Source organism: Octopus bimaculoides, chromosome 8 (assembly GCF_046866305.1).
Source record: "Octopus bimaculoides isolate indiv1 chromosome 8, ASM4686630v1, whole genome shotgun sequence".
Taxonomy (NCBI): Eukaryota; Metazoa; Mollusca; class Cephalopoda; order Octopoda; family Octopodidae; genus Octopus; species Octopus bimaculoides.
Window position 1 is genome coordinate 17,150,128 of NC_142935.1, and position 22,830 is coordinate 17,172,957.

General features: G+C 36.6%; 1 protein-coding gene across 3 annotated transcripts in view; it reads right to left on the reverse strand.

Annotated features, from left to right (window-relative positions):
- LOC106869244 (WASH complex subunit 5) overlaps positions 1–22,830 on the reverse strand; it is a 170,406-nt gene that overhangs the window by 24,340 nt on the left and 123,236 nt on the right. For all 3 annotated transcript variants that reach the window (XM_089356151.1, XM_089356153.1, XM_089356152.1), the window contains 11 exons: positions 19,189–19,318; positions 17,510–17,622; positions 15,879–16,045; positions 14,758–14,833; positions 13,257–13,376; positions 11,220–11,351; positions 9,833–9,913; positions 4,110–4,211; positions 2,832–3,011; positions 1,651–1,775; positions 1,185–1,275 (listed from right to left, as the gene is read on the reverse strand). In XM_089356151.1, the coding sequence (XP_089212277.1) occupies positions 1,185–1,275; positions 1,651–1,775; positions 2,832–3,011; positions 4,110–4,211; positions 9,833–9,913; positions 11,220–11,351; positions 13,257–13,376; positions 14,758–14,833; positions 15,879–16,045; positions 17,510–17,622; positions 19,189–19,318 (1,317 nt within the window). The remainder of the gene's footprint in view (positions 1–1,184; positions 1,276–1,650; positions 1,776–2,831; positions 3,012–4,109; positions 4,212–9,832; positions 9,914–11,219; positions 11,352–13,256; positions 13,377–14,757; positions 14,834–15,878; positions 16,046–17,509; positions 17,623–19,188; positions 19,319–22,830) is intronic.

Consider the following 22,830-nt stretch of genomic DNA (forward strand, 5'->3'; position numbering starts at 1 on the left):
ACTGGTTCTGGGAAATGTACACTACCAACACCACTATAAAACTTCATTGCTCAGGTGCTTTCAACAAGGTAGCTCATGGATTTTAGCCCTCAAGGGTAATTGTTGTTATTGTTGTTATTGTTGTGGTAGTTGGGGCATCACACACATGACATGCATCAGCATCAATTTCAAAGTTTATATGCTTGTGAGGGCACATAGTAGGTGTAGCATAGACATAATCCAGTTTGAATTCTCTGGTCACCCATGCTGTGGTATACTCTGTTGCTTTTGTGTCCTCCACTGCTACTGCTCTTTAAGATGTACAATTAAAGCCTTTAAGAAAAATTTGGCTAGGCAGAACAAGAATGATTTCAGGCATTGTGATGGGGTTCACTTAAAATTTCAGGAAGCTCTAAATTTTTTTTTTAAAGGATATCCCTTTTCTTGGCTCTCCAGATTCTGGGCTGACCTACCAATTGAACTCCCACTCTTATAGGCCCTGTGTATAGTTACCAAAGGATCAAGAATTGAAGAAAATCATTGGCACTGAATTCAACAGACGACCATAACTAAATAAGCAAGTACACATGCATGTTATGTCTTTGTCTAGGGAAGTGGTTTCCAACCGGAGTCCACATGACCCCTGAAGGTCCACATAAGAGTTTTGGGGATCCACACAAGCAAAACAGTAAATTGGGAGTTCATGGTAGTGTTTTAGGGGTTAATGAAAAATCTTTTCTTTAGATGTATTTATTGTAAGAAACAGCTGAATTTCTTTCTCTAATACTTAATGTGGTTCAACATATTTCCAGCCACAGAAACATGATTTCTCAGAGAATGCTATTGTAAGCCTACACAAGTGTATGAGTGAAAAACAAAATAGGAATTTTGAAAGAAGTATCTATTAAACTAGTTTTTAAACATGGAATGACTATGGGGGTGACCACTAGAGTAAAATAGTAACCAAAGGGGTTCATAGGTGAAAAAAAAAAAGTTTAAGAACCACTGGTCTAAGGAATGGTCATGAGAGACGTTCTGGTTCCTGTTTAAGTACAAGTCATTTGCGTAAATTGCAGAGTGTTTTCAATAACAGGATTTAACTGTCGAAAAATCATTTTAAAATTATGGCAAATCATTAAAGAAAAATCATTGACTAGAAAACAAATTCTATAAATTTTATTTTTAATTGAGAAATAGAAAGTTACCTGTAACTTTTGAAATAACAACCGGTTGACAATTTCTTGTTTAGATTTTAAGTCATACCAAGCTTTCATCTGATCAACATAGGAAGTATTTCTGTAGAAGTAGAGAGAGACAGGAAAGTCACATAACAATAGGAACAGTAACAAGTAACTAATATAAGCAGAAACTAATGAACAACTGTGTCAAATAATAAAATCAGTATTAGCAATATAATCGTTTCTAATATTTCTGTCTCTTTATCTCCACATCACATGATATGTGTAAATGAGTGTCACTATCAAACTAGCAGTGTCATTCATTGCCAATATTGTGTGGAAACATGTCTGGCCATGAGGAAGCATTACTTCATTTGGGAATGATGAGGGTTGGTGACAGAAAGGGCATCTGGTTGTAGAAAATCTGTCTCAACTAAAATAAACTCACACAGTACAAAATTGAAGGAGAACATAAAAATATTGGTCTACTTACTTAGGGTCAGTGATGCGTATGATTTCTCGTGCAAGTCTTCCAATGAAGTTGACACTGGCATCAACTGGAGCAAAACGAGGAATAGGGATGGTCTTAGATTGGTAAATGCTTTGCCAGTCAATGACCTGGAAAATGAGAATGAGAGGAAATTTGAGAACCATTGACAGTGTAACAAAAATACTCACACACTTGCATAATCTTTTGCATTCTTCCTACATTTCTTTCATTTTCTCATTATTGTCGTCAAATGTGTTTTCCATGCTGGCATGGGTTTGATGGTTCAGCAAAAAGTGATGAGCCAGCTTCAATGCCAACTTTTGGTATGGCTTCTATTGTTGGATACCTTCCTAATTCTAACCACTTTACAGACTGTACTGGGTGCTTTTAAGTTGGCACTGGTATTAGTGAGGTTACTAAGAAACTTGCAAGAACAAGACACTTCAACTGTATGGGGGGGGGGGGGTAGTATTGAGTGGGGAGGCTTTATGTAAAGTGTTCAGAGGTAAATGCATGATTGAGGGACAAGAACAAATGTCATGCTGAAGAGTGTCTCATCATTTAGAGTCCATTCTCCATGCAAGCATAGGTGAGACAATTTGACTGGAACTGGTAAGCTCGAGAGTTGCACCAGATTCTCCAGTCTGTTTTGACTTGGTTTCTATGGCTGGATGCCCTTCCTAATGCCAACCACTCCACAGAGTGTACTGGGTGTTTTTTACATGTCACCACACACACACACACACACACTGAGCGTGGCCGTTGCCAGTATTGCCTGACTGGCCTTTGTGCCGGTGGCACGTAAAAAGCACCCACTACACTCTCTGAGTGGTTCGCGTTAGGAAGGGCATCCAGCTGTAGAAACTCTGCCAAATCAAATTGGAGCCTGGTATAGCCATCTGGTTTCACCAGTCCTCAGTGAAATCGTCCAACCCATGCTAGCATGGAAAGCGGACGTTAAACGATGATGATGATGATGATGATGATATACACACACACACACATACATGCAGACACATATGAATTAGGAGTAGTTATGTTCAAAACAAATTATCAAAATTCCATAAAGAAAAAGAAAATTCTTGATTTGAGACATGTTTTTAACAGTTCATGTTTAAACAAAAACCCTCTTTCCTACGCATACAAATATAAAAGAGAGAACTGGAATTAAAAGAATACCTCACCTTGGTTCGCAGGAAACTGTTGCACTCCATCTCCACATTGTAGTTGATAATACGTGATACTTCCTCTTGCCAAATCTTTAAGCCATAAATATTTACATAATCCTGAATATACTCAAAAGATCTTCGGAAGCCATCCATTCTCTCTCCAAGACCATTTAGCCGTGGGATGAGTTCACTAACCTATAAGAGCAGATAAAAGGGTCATATTTATTGAACGACTGGCTTTTGTCACATGTCAATGTATGTTCGAACATAGCATTTACTTTCTTTATAAATACATTTCAATTACTCTATCCACCAATCACACATATATGCATGTAGTTAGCTGTCAAAAGATATTATTGTCTTCATTAAATGATTTGTTATATATGCATGTATGTTTGTACAACAAATCATTCAATAAAGACATTAATATTAACATAAGTGCTTTATGTTAATACTGGGTTGGATGGTTCTGTAAATTCAGACATTTACATAAATTGTTAGAGCAGACACAATAAATATTTCTATATTGATTTGTTTAAGATAAATAATATACTGAAGATTATTTTGCGTTAAAACTGAAATTAATGGGATAATATAATCAGGAATTTGATGACTGGGATATGCTTTTTGGGGTCTTGATCCTTTGCCTGTCCAAAGCATTTTCATAAGTTTGTTCTGAACATCCATGCTTGTTTTCAGACATTTAGTTAGCCTTTGTTTCCTATGTTTTGAGTAATATAAAAGCTTTCCTTTTATAAGTCCCAAAATACTCTGCTAAATGAAAAGGATTATGAAGTGTATCATATATAATGAATACAAATGATATATGAGCATATGCATGTATACATACATATATGTACATACCTACATCTACATGTATATATAGATGCATATCCGGGTACAGGACGTCAAAAAAGGAACGGGAACAAAGCACAAAAAACGGACTTTTTTTACGGACAACAGAATGAACACATAGGAAAACAGACGAGCCACTTATGGAACTTTTCCTTCATCAGCTGCCTCTATTCTAAACTAGGCGTTTCAAAGATGAGGCAGCCAGGGAAATATGTCCTGTGTATTACATGTGAGACAAAGGGTTAACCCAAAGCAATATTTGCCTCAGTATGCTGGTGAATATTCACATAGACCATTATACATTATTTTAGATACTGGGTGGTGAAGGGTATATTTAATCGAGATATTAGAGGCAGAATTGGAAACTATTAACATCTGATTCAATACTTCAACAAAGACATTTCTACCAAAGAGGTTTTTTGTTACTGAGGAACTTACTTTAGCCTTCGGACTGAATATCAAACTTTGGTGAAGTGCTCCTCCTACCTGCTGAACAAGTTCCTTGCGAATGCCATCTTCAAGCAACTGTTTAGGATCAATCTGAAGAGAAATAAAAAAAAATTCCTCAAATGAAATAGATAATAATAATAATAATAATAATAATAATAATAATAGAATAATAATAATAGAATAATAATAATAGAATAATAGAAATTAGCAAAATGTGGAACCTGAAGACTAAAACAATACCTATTGTCATAGGTGCCCTGGGAATGACAGCGAAACGGGCTGATTACTACCTAGCTCAGATACCAGGAAACCCCAAAATGGCTGAAGTTCAAAAGATAGTGCTCATGGGAACTGCCCATATCCTACGTAAAATACTGTCTATGTGATCTCAAATTTTAAAACAAACACATGATTTTCTTATGGTTTCTTAAACATTCTCTAGTACATCACTATGCACAAATCCAAATATATGGTACCCTAAGCATAACACCTACATGAACTTCTAACTTGTTGTTTCTTGAGGTCTCTGGGTGAGACTTGGATCCAACTTGCACAAATGCAAAACAGAAGTCAAACATAAATTAATAATAATAATAATAATAATAATAATAATAATTCTTTCTACTATAAGCACAAGGCCTGGAATTTGTGGGGAGGGGATAGTTAATTACATTGACCCAGTACTTGACTGGTACTTAATTTTACTGACCCCGAAAGGTTGACAGGCAAAGTCAACCTGGGTGGAATTTGAACTCGGAACATTGCGCAGCTGAAATGCCACTAAGCATTTTGCCCAGCGTGCTAACAATTCTGCCAGTTCGCTGCCTTAATAATGATAATAGTCCTTTCTATTATAAGCACAAGGCCTGAAATTTGGTGGGGAGGGGTTAAGTCGATTACATTGACTCATTACTTAACTGGTACTTAATTTATCGACCCCGCAAAGACGAAAGGCAAAGTTGACCTTGGTGGAATTTGAACTCAGAACATAGTGATGGGTGAATTACCGCTAAGCATTTTGCCTAGTGCGCTAACAATTCTGCCAGCTCACCACCTTAATAGTAATAATAATAATAATAATAATAATAATAATAATAATAATAATAATGGTCTCAAATTTTGGCACAAGGCCAGCAAATTCAGGGAGGTGGTAAGTCGATTACATCAACTCCTTTGCTTAACTGGTACTTAATTTATTGACCCCTGAAAGGACGAAAGGCTAAGCTGACCTCAGCAGTATTCAAACTCAGATTGCAAAGATGGACGAAATGCAGCAAAGCATTTTGCCTGGCGTGCTAACAATTCTGCCAGCTCACCACCTTAATAATAATAATAATAATAATAATAATAATAATAATAATAATAATAATAATAATAATAACTTCTTCCTGTTCAAATGGACAAGGAGTTAGAAAATAATAGACCAGATATAATGATTATAGATAAGGGAAAGCAAAGCTGCTTACTTATCGACTCATCATGCCCATTTGACTCCAGGAACATAAAGAAAGAGGAAGAAAAACAAATAAAATACAATCCCTTAAAATTTGACATAAGAAGAATTTGGAGCATCCAAACAGTAAATGTTGTGCCTATAATAATTAGTGCATTGGGAACAGGAAGCTAAGATATAGACAAATGACTGAAAGAGATTGAAATAGGCATAGGAGTGGCTGTGTGGTAAGTAGCTTGCTTACCAACCACATGGTTCCGGGTTCAGTCCCACTGCGTGGCATCTTGGGCAAGTGTCTTCTACTATAGCCTCGGGCCGACCAAAGCCTTGTGAGTAGATTTGGTAGACGGAAACTGAAAGAAGCCCGTTGTATATGTGTATATATATATGTATATATATATATGTATATATATATATGTATGTGTGTATGTGTGTCTGTGTTTGTCCCCCCAACATCGCTTGACAACCGATGCTGGTGTGTTTACGTCCCCATAACTTAGAGGTTCGGCAAAAGAGACCGATAGAATAAGTACTAGGCTTCCAAAGAATAAGTCCTGGGGTCGATTTATTCAACTAAAGGCGGTGCTCCAGCATGGCCACAGTCAAAAGACTGAAACAAGTAAAAGAGTAAAAGAGTAAAGAGAATGCCCAGAAGAGCTCCGACAGAAAGTTTGTTTCTTAGGGTTAGCAAGGATTATCAGGAGAGTTCTAAGCACTTGAAAGACTGCTGAAAACTTGTCAATACCTAAGGTTGCAGGTAGTAACCTGCTACCAGGAATAAGGTTGCAGGTTTAGTAAGTATATGTAGATAGTTTAGCAAGAAATGTAGATGGCTCAGAAGGCAAATGAGTTGCATCAGTGTTCAAATGAAAAACAATTTTTATTACAGCTTCTGAACAATGCTGAACAAGCATAAATTACAGGAAAAATTAAGGTGTGTACGAAACATCATAATGTAGACATACAATCTGGCAGGAATAACATTTCTAAGACATGAATAATTTCTGTTTCACTTACTACAATTTACAGGATCTCTACATTGGAGCTGTGCAAAGTAGGACAATACAAAGTAGGACAAATGTCATAATGCAGATGCAAATCTTGCTGGAGAAACCGATTTCAGCAAACCAGATACAACAATATAATAAGCCTCATAGCTGCTTAAAAGAAACGAATGTCACGTGGAGAACTGGGCACAAGGATACAGAGTTGCTAAAGGAAACTTAGTCCAGTAGTCATAATGACTGGGAAAGCAAAACAGTAACTTCCCATGTTCTAGATGAGGCTGACAGAATGAGAATCTTGAAAATACGTTGTTAACAGTTCAATGTCTTTACAACAACTCACTGAACTTTTAGTTTTTAGATGCACTTTAGACTTGGGCAGACGTTGTTTGAATTTGCACAACACTAACCTTAACTGGTCAGTGTCTATCCCAAACAACTAACTCGTGTTATAATAAAAAAATAAATTTATCATCTCTTACTACACAGGTAGTAACCCGCTACCAGGAATAAGACCAAACCTGAGCCAAACTAAAATAATAACTAATATGCATTATGATTGCATACATATGTATATACACATATACACAAATATGTGTATATGTGCGTACTTATAGAAACACATGCATACACAGTTTGTGTGCATGTATGTCTACCTTTCTTTATTCCTAGAATTCTTCCACAAGTGCCAGTCTCCAAGAAATATGTCGTTTCATCAATGACATAAATAAAAATGGTAAACTTTAAAAAAAAAAAAAAAATCTCACATTTTAGGATTCATTTTATTCTTTAACTGCTTTCAATGAATGAAGTGTGGCCATACTAGGGCACCTCCTGTATAGGCAAAGTCAATATATCAACCACAGTAGTTGACTTATTTTGGAAGGATGAAAGGTACAATCAATCTGGGTGGAATTTGAACTCAGAATCTGAAGGAATGTGACCAAATAAGTATTTGAAGGTATTTTGTCCAAAGCTTTACTAATTTATCATCCACTACTTTAACCAATTATTTCTTATCTGGTTACCAACTGGTTACTATCAATAAGTTTATTACAAGTAACTTTAATGTCTAACTGCTTCTGAAACAAGGCTGAAGTATAAAACCATTATGATACCCACTAATTCAAAGAATAAGTCATCTTTCCTTCTGAATAACATCATCTTTGTTTGTAACTTTTCAAACAGTAACCACTTCATTCCAATCTATTATTGATCAGACCTGACCACAGAAAATATTAATCTGCATTATGTAATAATTTTATGTTCAATCGATCAGATATCATTTAATCTAATCATTTGTCCCAATCAATACAGTTATCTTATTGATCAATGTTATTAATAAATGCCTCATTCTCAACTCTCTATTGTGAAAATCATTTACTAACAGCTATATAAATCAAAGAGATCTACATAGCTTGTAGTCAATAGCTGAGTGGTTATGGTGTGATGCTTATAACTGTTAAGTGATGTGTTTGAATTTTGGAGCAAGCAGTGCATTGTGTCTTTGAGCAAGGCACTTCATTTCATGTTGATGCAGTACACTCAGCTGAAAGAGAATACTAGTGGTACTTAAGGGTTAATCCTGCAAACAGCCTAATATCCCACTCAGTGGGCTCTTGTACTCTCAGCCTAAAAATGCTTTAAAATTACAGAAAAGCACCAGCTTTGTTAGTTTGTAGTTTGTAGGATTGAAGTACACAAAGACTAAAGCAGTGAATTATTTGTTACTAGTAGCAAAGAATTTGTAATTATTCTAGAAATGAACTGACCCAAACAATGGATTAAATTGACCATTCTATTATAAAAAGGACACCAAATTCAACTTAAATCCATTCTCTACTGGCTGGCTTTACATGCAATCTTGTGGTAATAAGGGATTAATAAGCTTTGGATAAGTTTTATCAAATGAATGTAGTCATTTATGTGCTGTCTGTGCTATCAGATAAGTGTTGTATATATATATATATATATATATATGTATATATATATATATATATATATATATATATATGAATAATAACAATAAATGGAGCAAAACGCATACAAATAAAAGTTTATATGCGTTTTGCTCCATTTATTGTTATTCATATCTACTCAAAATGCACCACTTCAACTTGGTATCTCTACCTATAAAACGGGTGTGATATCCTGGTTTTTTGTGTAATTTTTGCTACCCATGGTAACTATTAACATATCTACATTGTCAAAGGTTTTTTTAAACTGAGATAATATTAATATATACATAAACTAATAAATATATATATATATATATATATTCCAAAAATGTATTATATATAAATATATCTATATCTATTCATAAATATACAGGGATTAGCATTGAGTTGCTTCTCCAACATACTGAAAATTTAGAAATAGCAGTCAAAGAACTACTGATTCTAAACTACAAATTTTTCTCTAAACGGGTGGCGATATCTATGGCACACATAGAACAAAAAACCGGAGGGAAAAGCGTAAACAAAACAAGTCTTTAGTTAATTTTTTGTTCTATGTGTGCCATAGATATCGCCACCCGTTTAGAGAAAAATTTGTAGTTTAGAATCAGTAGTTCTTTGACTGCTATTTCTAAATTTTCAGTATGTTGGAGAAGCAACTCAATGCTAATCCCTGTATATTTATGATGATAAATGGTTTTACCGATAAAGGTTTTTTCATACTGAACTACTTGGCAAAATTGTTAATTATTAATTCTATTATTAATTGACGATTCCCTGCCCTTATTCTTGTATATATCTATTCATATATACACACACACATATATGTCAAAGTTGCCTTTCATCCTTTTAGGGTTTATGAAATAAGTATCAGTTAAGTATGGGGTCGATGTAACCGAATAGCTTCCTGCCACAAAATTCCAAGCCTTATGCCTATAGTAGAAAGGATTATTACCAGGACTTTCAAGTTGGTGAGCTGGTGGAATCATTACAATGCTGGACAAAATGCTTAGTAGAATTTCTTCCAGCTTTTGACATTCTGTGTTCAAATGTTGTTGAAGTCAATTTTGCTTTTCATTCTTTTGGGGTCAAAAAGTAAGAAACAGTTGAACATGGGGAAGGTGGGGGGGGGGTAATATAATTGACTTTACCCTCACCTCAAAACTGCTAGCCCGTCACTAAAACTTGAAACTATAATTACAAGCAGTTTTATGTTAAATAAAACCTTCAGATAAAGTCTTTCAGTTGACAAACACCAACATTCAGTCAGGCTGACATACAAGATCACATTGAACTTACTTTAATTATTCCGACAAGAGTGGTTTTCATCATCAACATTCCTTCAGTAAAGACAGAAATTGAATGGGTCAGACGAGCAACCTACAAAGATGAAAAAAATCCACTGAATATGGAAGCACATTCTAAACAAAATGTAATAAAAAGGGATGACATAATATCTGCTGTTTAACATGAATAATTCACAAAATATGGAAGCACAATCTAAGTGAAAAAAATCATCATTTTCATGTTCTTATTTCATGCTGGCACTAGATGGACAGTTTGACAGAATCTGACAAGCCAGAGGGCTGTGTTAGGCTCTTGTATCTGCATTGGCAAGGTTTTTATGGCTTTATGCCTTCCCTAATATCAAACATTTAACAGAGTATACTGGGTGCTTTCTCCTATGGCACCAGCACTAATGAAGTTACTAAGTAACGTGCAAGACGAGATCCCTTGATGGAGTTGGGTGTTGAATCAAGGGAGATGGCCTTGTGTCAAGTATTGAGATGCTGAAGCATGACAGGTAAAGGAGATACATGACTACCTCAGTAGATATGTGATTATCCACATGGAAAGGAATAACACAACATCTATCTCTTAACACAAACTGCAACCTTGGAACTTAGAATGAACCTAATGCTTATTTAGGCTGTCCTGAGATGTGTCCTGTAGTGGTGCCTTCAGCCCACTTGGTCCTCCATACATCTTGCTGACAAGCCAGCAGTTTCTGTTTCTAGATTTTTCCAAGATTTTTCATTAACATATCCATGAACATCGGTGTAGAATGGCTTCAGTTTTGATGCTTAATAAGCATGAACTCAATGCCCACATGACTATTTTTCCTTTTACTTCTTTTAGTCATTTGACTGTGGCTATGCTGGAGCACCACCTTTAGTCAAAGAAATTGACCCCAGGACTTATTCCTTGTAAGCCTAGTAGTTATTATATCAGTCTCTTTTGCTAAACAGCTAAGTTACGGATGTAAATACACCAACATTGGTTGTCCCTATGGTAAGGGGACAAGCACAGGCACACAAACATATACACAGTATATATATATATGATGGGCTTCTTTCAGTTTCTGTTCATCAAATCAACTCACAAGGCTTTGGTCGGCCTGAGGCTATAGCAGAAGACACTTGCCCAAGGTGACACATAGTGGAACTGAACCCGGAGCCATGTGGTTGGGAAGCAAGCTTCTTACCACACAGCCACTATTGCACCTATGTTACACTCTTTCACATAAATATGCACATTATGTGCATATATGAAGTATAAATGCGCACACACACACACACACACACACATATACACTGATATAGTGAGGAAGAGGGAGAACATTGTATAGCTTATATGTATATGTCTACAAAGAAACAATGATTATGGAATGATGAATGTGACTTACTTCATATCTTTCTTCAAGTTGAGCATAATCCTTCATTTTATCTTTCTCAAGTCGTGTGGGTAATTCTTTGATTTGTGCTGTTTGCTTCTGAATAATCAGAGCCAGCAAACCAAACATTGTTCGTGGAATGATCTAGAAGAGAAGAAAATTTCATAAACATTTACTTTATATTGAGTGAAAATACTAACCATTTTGCTGTAAGTGTACAAGGTCAGTCCTCTAAGTTACACTAGAAAAATACCACCAACATTATCATCATCTGGCTCCTGTGCAGGTGGCACGTAAAAAACACCTTTTAGAGCGTGGCCATTGCCAGTACCATGTGACTGGTCCTCGTGCCGTGGCACGTAAAAGCACCCACTACACTCTCGGAGTGGTTAGCGTTACGAAGGGAATCCAGCTGTAGAAACTCTGCCAAGTCAGATTGGAGCCTGGTGCAACCTTCTGGCCTGCCAATCCTCAGTCAAATCGTCCAACCCATGCTGATGATGATGATGATCAGCTTCATCATTGTTGCTATGTTTGATTTTTACACTGAGGCAAGTTGTGGAAGAGAGAGACCCGGGTAACATGGGATGTAGTACTGAAGGTCAATCTCAAAAGACTGAACCTTGTTAAGGAGATGACAGAGGACCAAGATATGTGGTGCACTGTAGTACTCAAGAAGACCCACCTACCACAACAGGACTGAGATCCTAACAACCAAAGTACCACAAAAAATGTATTGGTGTGGGTGCAGGTGCCACATAAAAAGCACTGGTGCTGGTATCATGTAAAAAGCACTGGTACTGGAGCCACATAAAAAGCACCAGTACACTCTGTAAAGTGGTTGGCATTAGGAAGGACACCCAACTGTAGAAATCAAGCCAAGACAGACTATAGATCTCGGTGTGGCTTCTGGCTTTGTCAGTTCCTGTCAAGCCATCTAACCCATGCCAGCATAGGTAACTAATATTAAACATTGATGAAAATGATGATATATGGGTTAGATGAGACTTACCAAAACAGTGTTCAATGGCTGGGAGCACTTTTTGTGGCCAGCACTAAGTTTTTATCTAAGTAAGGAATTTTTACTTTACTGATCTTCAGATAAAGAACTGCTGAGCTACAGGATATAATGTTTACAGGAGATGTCAATAAATATCCCTATTATTTTATTCAACCATAGGCAAACTGCTAGACTGAAGCACATAGGACTTTCTCAATGGCATACCTAACAAAACAATACCTTAAAATAAGAAGATATTTTTTCGATGGTATTTATTTGAAAAAATATCATCTTATTTGTATTGTACAATACACATTTCAATGCTTCTGATAAACAAATAAACAAACATTTGTTTGTTTATATTTGTACATACATGACTACCTTCAATGTTTTTAGATGACAAGTTATGTCTCATGTGGCCTACTTCTTGAAAAAAGTTTCCTATGTCTGACTTGATTAGTGTCAATGAGATAGAACATAGAAACAAACACACACACACACACATATGAAGAGTGGAGTTTAGTACTCTTTCTGTCAATGAAATTTCAATGACAAGGCAATGGTCAGCTGAAGGTTATAGTAGAAAATCATTCAAAATGTCCCAGTGAGATTAAATATGAAACAACATAGTTGCAGACTTCTTCACCACATAGCTATGCTTGATTTCTAAATGAGGCACAAGGTTACACATTTAGGGAGAGGGGTAAAGCTGGTTTACTCCTTCCCAGTATTGGATCGGTGATTGGTACTTTATTTTAGTAACTCCTAGAAAGATGAAACGCAGAGCTGACCTTGTATGATTTGAATTCTGAAATGTAAAGGGACACAACTAAACAGCACAAAGTATTTTGTTCAATGCCCTACTGACTGTTTTAATCCACCGGATAAATAACAGCTCCAATTTCAGATTACTGATTCTAACCCTTCCCCTGAAATTGCTGGCCTTGTGCTAAAATCTGAAATGAATATAAAGGCAACAGTTGGATAGATCTGAAAATTCAAACATTTCAAAAAAGTCTACAGAGAGAATGACAATTTGTTAAACTCACCTGTAACACCTTTCTAAGATAGGCCACCAGTTCACCTGAGTAGTACTTTGATACACTGATAAGGTCAGGACTGTTAGCTTGAAGAATTCTCATGAGTGGCAGATCCAGTGCAGAAGCCATCTACAAAATAAATACATCATTTACCACCACTACTACCACAATTACCACCACCACCACCACCACCACCACCGCCGCCGCCACCACCGCCACCCAACTTCATCCTGCTACTTCCATCTTGCTACCATCATTATTCTTGATGTTTTAACATTCACTTTCACTTCTCATGATTGTGGTTGCATACAGACACACACACACACACATACATGCACACACAGGCGAGTTGGCAGAAACATTAGCACGCCGGGCGAAATGCTTAGCGGTATTTCGTCTGCCGTTACGTTCTAAGTTCAAATTCTGCCAAGGTCGACTTTGCCTTTCATCCTTTCAGGGTTGATTAAATAAGTACCAGTTATGCACTAGGGTTGATGTAATCGACTTAGTCCCTTTGTCTGTCCTTGTTTGTCCCCTCTTTGTTTAGCCCCTCGTGGACAATAAAGAAATAAGAAACATGCACACACAGACATGTACATAGATACATACACCTGATTAGTGTTGAGTATCAGAAAAAAAAATACCGTAGTACATTAATAATGCAGTTTTAGTTTGGTCGAGTCAGTCTCTTGCTACTCTGAGTTTCACCTGTGGGTGCACAGGCACTTCAGGTAAGTTATGACAAGTCTGAAGAGCCCATGTGCACCGTTAGGCAATACTCAGAGTGGCAAGAGACTGACTTGACCAAAATAAAATACATTATATACTACACACACACAAAAAAAGTGAAATGGTTGAGTGGATACAGTACTATTGCATTATAAGTCAGCCAATAGGACTTGAATTCAAATCCACCGAAGTCATTTCATTGTCGATAGAGTATTTTTAATACTCAATTCATTAATCATATTAATACTAACTTAACTGTTTTTTTTCCCATGAGGATGGCATCTCTGAAAATTTAACATCACTAATCTATTTTGAAATATATTAACATCTACTTATGTGACATACTATACATATACTAAATGATTCTCTCATCACTCTTTCAGTAAATACAGTGAAGTTTATGTTTAGCTGAAGAGGTCTAACAGTAAAACATGCCAAGAGTTGTCTCCCATACTTGCTGAAATAATTAAGACAATACTAGTCTGGAGGTAATTTCGTTTTTACACCGCCACTTAATTAAGCATTTCTAATTAGGCAATTAATATCTGCTGTTTCAAAAACAGCATTAACTTATCCTTGTGAGTTAGATCACCTAACAATTGAGGATAGACACCATATTATTTGAGAATATTGATACTGAAATATGTTTTAACATTCTCAGATGGTTTGTGAACATAATATACATTGCTAACTACAAAATATATAAATAAAGAAAAACAAAAACGACCGCAAATCCCCACCAGTATTGGAGATCAATAGTGCACATTGCATCATACAATACCTTTAAAAATGTTGCCCTCAGTTTTATCACAAGGGAGGGATCTTTCTTAATGCCTTCCTGCATTATTGATGTATAACTGCAACATAGAAACAAGTGGATTGTTAAAAGAAATATGAAATATATATATACTATATCATATTATATTGTATTATGCATATTACATGTATATATAAATGTATTTATATATACACACACACACACGCACATATCATCATCATCATTTAAATCAGTTTTCCATGCTGGAATGAGTTGGACATTGTGACAGGATTGAATGGATAAGACGGCCACAAATTGTCAAAGTGCCTCAGTTTTGGGCATGGTTTCTGTGACTGGATACCCTTGCTAATGTCAACACTTTACAGAGTATACTACGTGCTTTTATCAGGACACTATGAAATGTGTCCAGGAATCTGACAGGGGGCAGCACTGGACAGATATGACAATTCTAAGAGAGCAGTAGTGGCCCATCCAATCAATGCCCATATGGAAAACAGAGGATATTAATATTTGCAGTTACTGTAAAAGTAAAAGCCACACTGTGTCACTGAAAACATGGAATGTCTTTCCCAAGTTATATTCTTTAAAAAGACTGTATGAAATACAAGAATATTACAGGTACAATATGACAGAGTGGTTATGGAATTTGGTTTGGAACCACATGGTTTTGGGTTCCATCCCGCAATGTAGCACTAAGGGTAAGTGTCTTCTAGATTAGCCTCAAGCAGATCAATGACCTTTATGTGATGCATGATAGAGGAAACACTTCACAAACCCATCATGTGTATGTGCATGTGGATAGGTGTGTTAGTTTGCTTCTACATAACTTTACACTGATGCTGGTTGAGCAGAGAGGCGTTTGTTTACATCTCTTGTGAACAATATGTCCCATAGCTTAGTGGTTTTACCAGTTTCACATATAAACCAGTGGAACAAGAATGCCTTATTTGAAGAACAGATAAGAAACGGAGATAAACAAAGACAACAATCTATAAAATATTGCCTCAATAACTTTGGTCCAAACCATTCCAGCATGGAGAAAGTAAATAGAAAGATGAAATGACAAACTTTGGTATTCTGAAGAGCTTTGGCACTAGATAAAAATGAAATACTGAAATACTGACCTGTCCATTAAGTGCCACGCATAAGAAAGGTCAGCAACTATTTGGATAGTGATCAGTACCTCTTCTTTGATGTTAATGGTGCGAATCATTTGATGAAGGTATTTACGAGTGTCAGCCAAGAACTGTTTCACTTGAAGGTTGCTCTCCAGCTGATGGAATTCTTGGACCTGTCAAAAATGAAAAAAAAAATTATTTTAAATGTCAATGACTCTTCTTGACTTGACAACAGTACAACCAGAAATTATACAAACACTGTATTATCCCCAGTATACTTCAATGTATATATATAGCCTTGTCTAATTTCATCGTCTTCATTATTTAGCATCCATTTTCCAGGCTGGCATAAGTAAGATGGTTTGACTGGGGCTGGTAAGCTGGAGAGTTGCACCAGACTCCAGTCTGTTTTGGCTTGGTTTATATGGCTGGATGCCCTTCCTGACACCAACCACTCCACAGAATGCACAGAGTGTCTTTTACATGTCACCAGCTGGCATGTGTGCCTTTCGTATGACACTGGCTGGAGAGCTGTACCAGGCTCTGGTCTGTTTTGGCTTGGTTTCTATTGCTGTATGGCCTTCCTAACACCAATCACTCCATAGAGTGTACTGGGTGCCTTTCACATGTCACTGGTATGGATGTCTTTTACATGTCATCAGCACTGGCCACGACTATGATTTCACTTAGTTTGTCAAGTCTTTTCAAGTACAGCAAATCACCAAAAGTCTTGGTTACTGGACACTCAGTGTACAAAAAATACATCATCATATTTTCTGGCATATAAGATGCACTCTTGTATAAGATGAGCACCTATTTTTACAAATATATTTTGTGAAAAAAATTGAACATTTCCTCATAAAATCATACACTCGGTACACCTGTAATATGATCGCATTTGATGCATGGTAATTACATCTAAGAATAAAAAGTGTACATCTTATATATGGTTTAAGTCAGTTCTATTATCTTATATCTTATATCATGGTTTAAGTCAGTTCTATTTAGTTCTCTCCATTTAATCTCTCCACAAACAGATTGCAGTAAACTACAAAGAAGACAAAATAGCACAGACAGAGCATCATCACAAGCAAACCACAGTTATTGACCACATACTCAGCAAAATACACAGTGACTAGTTATGATAATATCAACAAGCAATGTCAACATCAGCATTGCCTTGCTCAAGCGGAGATGAACGTGGAATATATAAACACTGATGCACATTCACACATAAACATAGATACATGTGTGTATACGACAGGGTTTTTGCAGTTTCCATCTGCCAAATTTCTTTATGTGGTGTTGGTAATTCTGGAACTATAGTCAAAGACAGTTTCTCAAGGTGCTGTACAGTAGGACTGAACCCAAAACCACAGTGTTGCAAAATGAATTTCTTAACCATAATGCCATGCTTGTGCCCATAGCTATATCTGACATATGTGTATGTGTGTGAAACTATCTGCCTGTCTATATATATATATATATATATATAAGCTGCATCCATAGTTTTCATTTGTGTCTTTACTATATACTGAGAGAGAGAGAATTAGTTTTTCAGATAATTACTGACGTGGTAGGAAAACCATAAGTTGTTTTCAAGAATCTGAAATCAAATGAGATAAAGTAATAATTACTTCTTCAAGAGCTTGAATGAGTTGGACTATTTTCCTACCAGCAGCAGTGGAATCATCATAGTCAAGGGAGGTGATCTGTTTGGACATTTCTGCAAACCAAGCCTGTAAGTTATCTGAAACAAGTCAAAGACATGCAAACAGCATGAAAAGGTAAGGTATAGAGATAGTTTCAGAGATTAGATGGAACATAAAGAGGACAGTTTTAACCCATTTGCTACCAATCTGTACGAGACTGCCCTAGGTTTTATGATACAAACATTTTGTTTTAAAGTTATCTAAATTCAAACCTTACTCAAAATTTCATGTTAATTTATATTTCAAGTACCATCTTAATAATGACAAAGTTATTTTATTAAATTCTTCTTCAACATCATCATCCTCATGTAATGTCTGCTTTGTGTGCTGGCATGGGCTAAATGGCTTGAGTGGAACTGGTAAGCTGGAGAGCTACACCAGGTTCCAGTCTGAATTTGGCTTGCTTGATTTCTAAGGCTCGGTGCCCTTCCTAACACCAAACACTCTGAGAGTGTCATCAGCATGGGTGCTTTTGTGTGTCACCAGCACCAGCCATAACTATGATTTCACTTGGCTTGATGAGTTTTCTCAAGCACAGCAAATCGCGATCGCTGTCATTGCCTCCATGAGGTCCCTTATTCAAATAACATACTTCACCACCTCAAAATTAACTGAAAGAATGGTAGTTAATTTCAACAAGAATATGGTAACAAAAGTGTTAAAGAAATGTTTTCCGCCAACTCAAATGCACCTAGCCAATACAATCCCTAAACCTTGTTAGAAATAACTGTTAAATTGTCTTTAAGTTATATTCAATTATTTTATGAAATAATGATTTCAAATTTTGTCACAGGCCTGCAAGTTCGGCAGAGGGAGTAAATCAATTACACCAACCTCAGTGTTCAACAGGTACTTATTTTATCAACCCCAAAAGGATGAAAGGTAAATTCTACCTGGGCAGAATTTTAACTCAGAACGTGAGGACAGACAAAATGTGGCTAAGCATTTTGCCTGGCGTGCTATCAATTCTGCCAGCTCAGTGCCTTAAAATATCATTTCACAAAATAATGGTCTGTAGATTGTTGATATATAACCCAAGAATATAGGAACAAAACTTAACCTTCAAGCACACTAGGGGTGACAAAGTATAGCTCAGAGAGAGAGCGCCATTAGAAGATATGAGGATGGTACAATCTAACAGGAAGCTACTGGCTCAAGAGACTTATGAGTAGAACACAGTCAAAAGTACTACTGACATCAACAGCAACAACTCTGTTTTTACCAGATTTCTTCATAGTGAGAGCCTCCTGATGACAGACATAGAAGAGAAGGTATCCAGTAGATTTGGATTTAATAAAGCTGTAGTTGTGATCATTAAGGACAAAGAAAGACTCAAGGTGTCGGAGAAAGTTGTTAATTCTTTAGCATTTAGATTACTCTCTCAAATGTAATGCTTATTTATTCATATCGTTTTGAATTATTCATATCATCACCTCGTAGCATCAAATTTTGAAGATGTGATTGCTTATTGTTAGAATGAAATTGTAGGGTAGGTGTAAGAAGCTGGATCTAGCTTGTCTGAATATAAAATAGGTAGAATGTTTAGGCTGGACATGGCCAATTTAGATGCTAAAGGGTTAATAGGCATACTCAACACAAATTACCATTTTTCTCAATTCTTGTTAAAGGTTTCATTCCTGAAAATACTTCACTTAATTCCTGCATCCGTTCAGTGCCTTCCTTTTTGTAACCTTCCCACTTGGTCTGTTTTTCTAACAACATTTGTTTGAAGATCTGTTAAAAAAAAATTGAAAATAAAATAAAAACATCGCTTTTTAAAAAAATAGATCAGGCTAGATGAGATTAAACCGTGTTGGACCTGAGAACTCAAAAACAAACTAAATGAGATTACATAAGATCTGGTTATATGTACCAATCCATATAAAGTAAAACCAGAGTAAACTAGACTATATCAAACCAATTCAAGTTAGAACACTCATAAAATAAGAAATCCAATCCAGAACAGCAGATGCCATAAGAAAATAGTCATTGAAAGACAAGACAACACTAGAGTCATGATAAGATTTGGCTTTTAAACATGTGAAACAGATTCATGCTATTTTAGAGAGGATGGTGGTTATGACGGTAGTCAGTAAATAATTATATTGGATTCAAGAGGTAAATAAATATACTGTCGATGTTTCTCATTGCTCGGTTATTTTACAGAGCTGCTGATGCTTGCTGCTTTCAATGGCATCTATTTACAGCTGTGGAGGCGCAATGGCCCAGTGGTTAGGGCAGCGGACTCGTGGTCATAGGATTGCTGTTTCGATTCCCAGACCAGGCGTTGTGAGTGTTTATTGAGCGAAAACACCTAAAGCTCCACGAGGCCCCGGCAGGGGATGGTGGCGAACCCTGCTGTACTCTTTCACCACGATTTTCTCTCACTCTTACTTCCTGTTTCTGTTGTGCCTGTATTTCAAAGGGTCAGCCTTGTCACACTGTGTCACGCTGAATATCCCCGAGAACTACGTTAAGGGTACACGTATCTGTGGAGTGCTCAGCCACCTGCACGTTAATTTCACAAGCAGGCTGTTCCGTTGATCGGATCAACTGGAACCCTCGACATCGTAAGCGACGGAGTGCCAACAACAAGATTTATATCTATATGAGAGTTGAGTGTCAATTTAACATGGTCACAGTAAAGTACTGGTGAAAAGACATAAACCACAAATCTGGGGTAGCATCTTACCTCAAGTATTTGGATTAAACTGTAGCAAGTGGATTAACCTGTAACAAGGAATTTTAATGTGGAACCAAAATCAGCAGTTCAAGCTGGAGTTTTGGTGGTAAACTAAACTGAACACTCATAGTAACATACCTATTACTTTACGTCAATGATGAAAACTCATTATATATTCTGTGAAAAAAAAAAACTATTGTTGAATAAATGACCTTTTTCAGTTCTGTCAGAATATAAATTGTGAATTGTAAGCACCTGAAGAGGTAAATTTTATAAGCCATAAGAATTGTACACACAAATGTTTAGGCCTTGTTGTTTATCTGAGAGTAAGGGAAGGAGGATTAAGTGGAGTTGTCTCATAGTCTGGAGGCAAGTAAATAATACTCTTTCCTTCTTTTTGTCACTATCAGATGAAAGAGGAAAGACTAACACACAAGTCTCTACATTCTTCACAGTAAATCAGAGAAAAAGGTAGTTAATTATCATTATACAATAACATTTTTTTTGAGAATCACTGCTATTCTGCTGTCTTGTACAGAACCAGTTTAAGCAATGAATGAGTTAAAGCAGTTGAACTGTAGATGACTTTCTATAGAAAGTCACCAATATAATAATGGCTTCAAATTTTGGCACAAGGCCAGCAATTTAGGAGAAGAAGGCAAATCGATTACTACATTATCTTCAGTGCTCAACTGCTACTTATTTCATCAACCCTGAAATGACAAAAGGCAAAGTCGACCTCGGTGGAATTTGAACTCAGAATGCAAAGACAGATGAAATGTTACTAAGCATTTTGCCTGGAATGCTAACAATTCTGCCGGCTTGCTGCCTTAGTCCTGAGTATAACAATAAATAAAGCGTTTGGAGATGAGATGAGTTTCTCATAAATTTGTAAGTTCTGAAGTATTTACATGTGTATTTAATGAAAGTTGTAAAGCAATGTCATTCAGAAAAGAGTTGAAACGATTATTCTTAATTGGATATTTAACGATGACATTGAGTGGAAATTGAAATGAAGAGCCAAGCCACTTACTGACAGTTTTTAATTAAGTAATTTAATGTGTGTTCACAATTATTAGAACCCCACCACCATCTCTTATAGTATTCTTTTGAATTTCATTTTAGTTTTACACCCATTTTTCTTCCATGATATAAGATAGATGGATTTTGTAAGTCTGGGCAATTACATAATACAGGGAAACCGTTTTCCAAGGTTGAACAGGCATGCTATTACAAGCCACTCTACTGTGAAGTAAATGTGGAACATGCTTGCCCACTTAGTAAGTCAAGGTGTTAAATGCTTTTACTATGCTTCATTGGGGTATTACAGTGTTAAAGTAACACGTGGGACTAAGCTTAATATCTTAACAATGTGATCGGTATATGTGCACATGCACATTCATATGCATATGTCATCTTTGTTGTTGGCACTCTGTCGCTTACGACGTCGAGGGTTCCAGTTGATCCGATCAACGGAACAGCCTGCTCATGAAATTAACGTGCAAGTGGCTGAGCACTCCACAGACACGTGTACCCTTAACGTAGTTCTCAGGGACATTCAGCGTGACACAGTGTGACAAGGCTGACCCTTTGAATTACAGGCACAACAGAAACAGGAAGTAAGAGTGAGAGAAAGTTGTGGTGAAAGAGTACAGCAGGGTTCGCCACCATCCCCTGCCGGAGCCTCGTGGAGCTTTTAGGTGTTTTCGCTCAATAAACACTCACAACGCCCGGTCTGGGAATCGAAACCGCGATCCTATGACCGCGAGCCCGCTGCCCTAACCACTGGGCCATTGCGCCTCCACATATGTCATGTATACTATATATAACAGACATACATGAGCATATGTGTCAAGACAACCCGCATATACATATATACATACATCATCATCATCACGTCTGTTTTCCATGCTGGCATGGGTTGGATAGTTTGACAGAATCTGGCCAGCTGAAGAGCTGCCTAGGCTCCATGTCTGTTTTGGTATGATTTCAACAGCTGGATGCCCTTCTTAAAGCCAACCACTTCACAGAGTGTACTGGATGCTTTTATGCAGCACTTTTATGTGGCACTGGCGCAGCTGCTTTTTATGTGGCACCAGCACCCACATGTCCACACACAAACACATGTAATATATGATGGGCTTCTTTTAGTTTTTACAGAAATTACTGTAAAAAAGTTACTCAGGTTGTCACAGACATGTAAAAATAAGTCAAGTTAGTATAAAACTAATGCAACAAGCATTAAAAAGAATATCAGAAATAATTACGAAGTAAGAAAAAAGACACTATTAGTTAATAACTGAGTTACTGAAATTATTCCTGCATGCATGGGAAACAACTCTGGACATGTTTTGATGTAATCAGATCTCATCAGTGAAGCATAAACTTTACCACACAGGCTTAAGTAGAGGTGAAAGAATCACAAATTAAATGGACACTATTGTAGACAAATTGGTATGAAGTGAGTCTAATTTAAAGAAGAAATTAATGAAGATTCTACTTCGGCACAGCATTAGTCAAGTGAATCAACTTCACTATCTAACTGTTATACATAGAATATAAA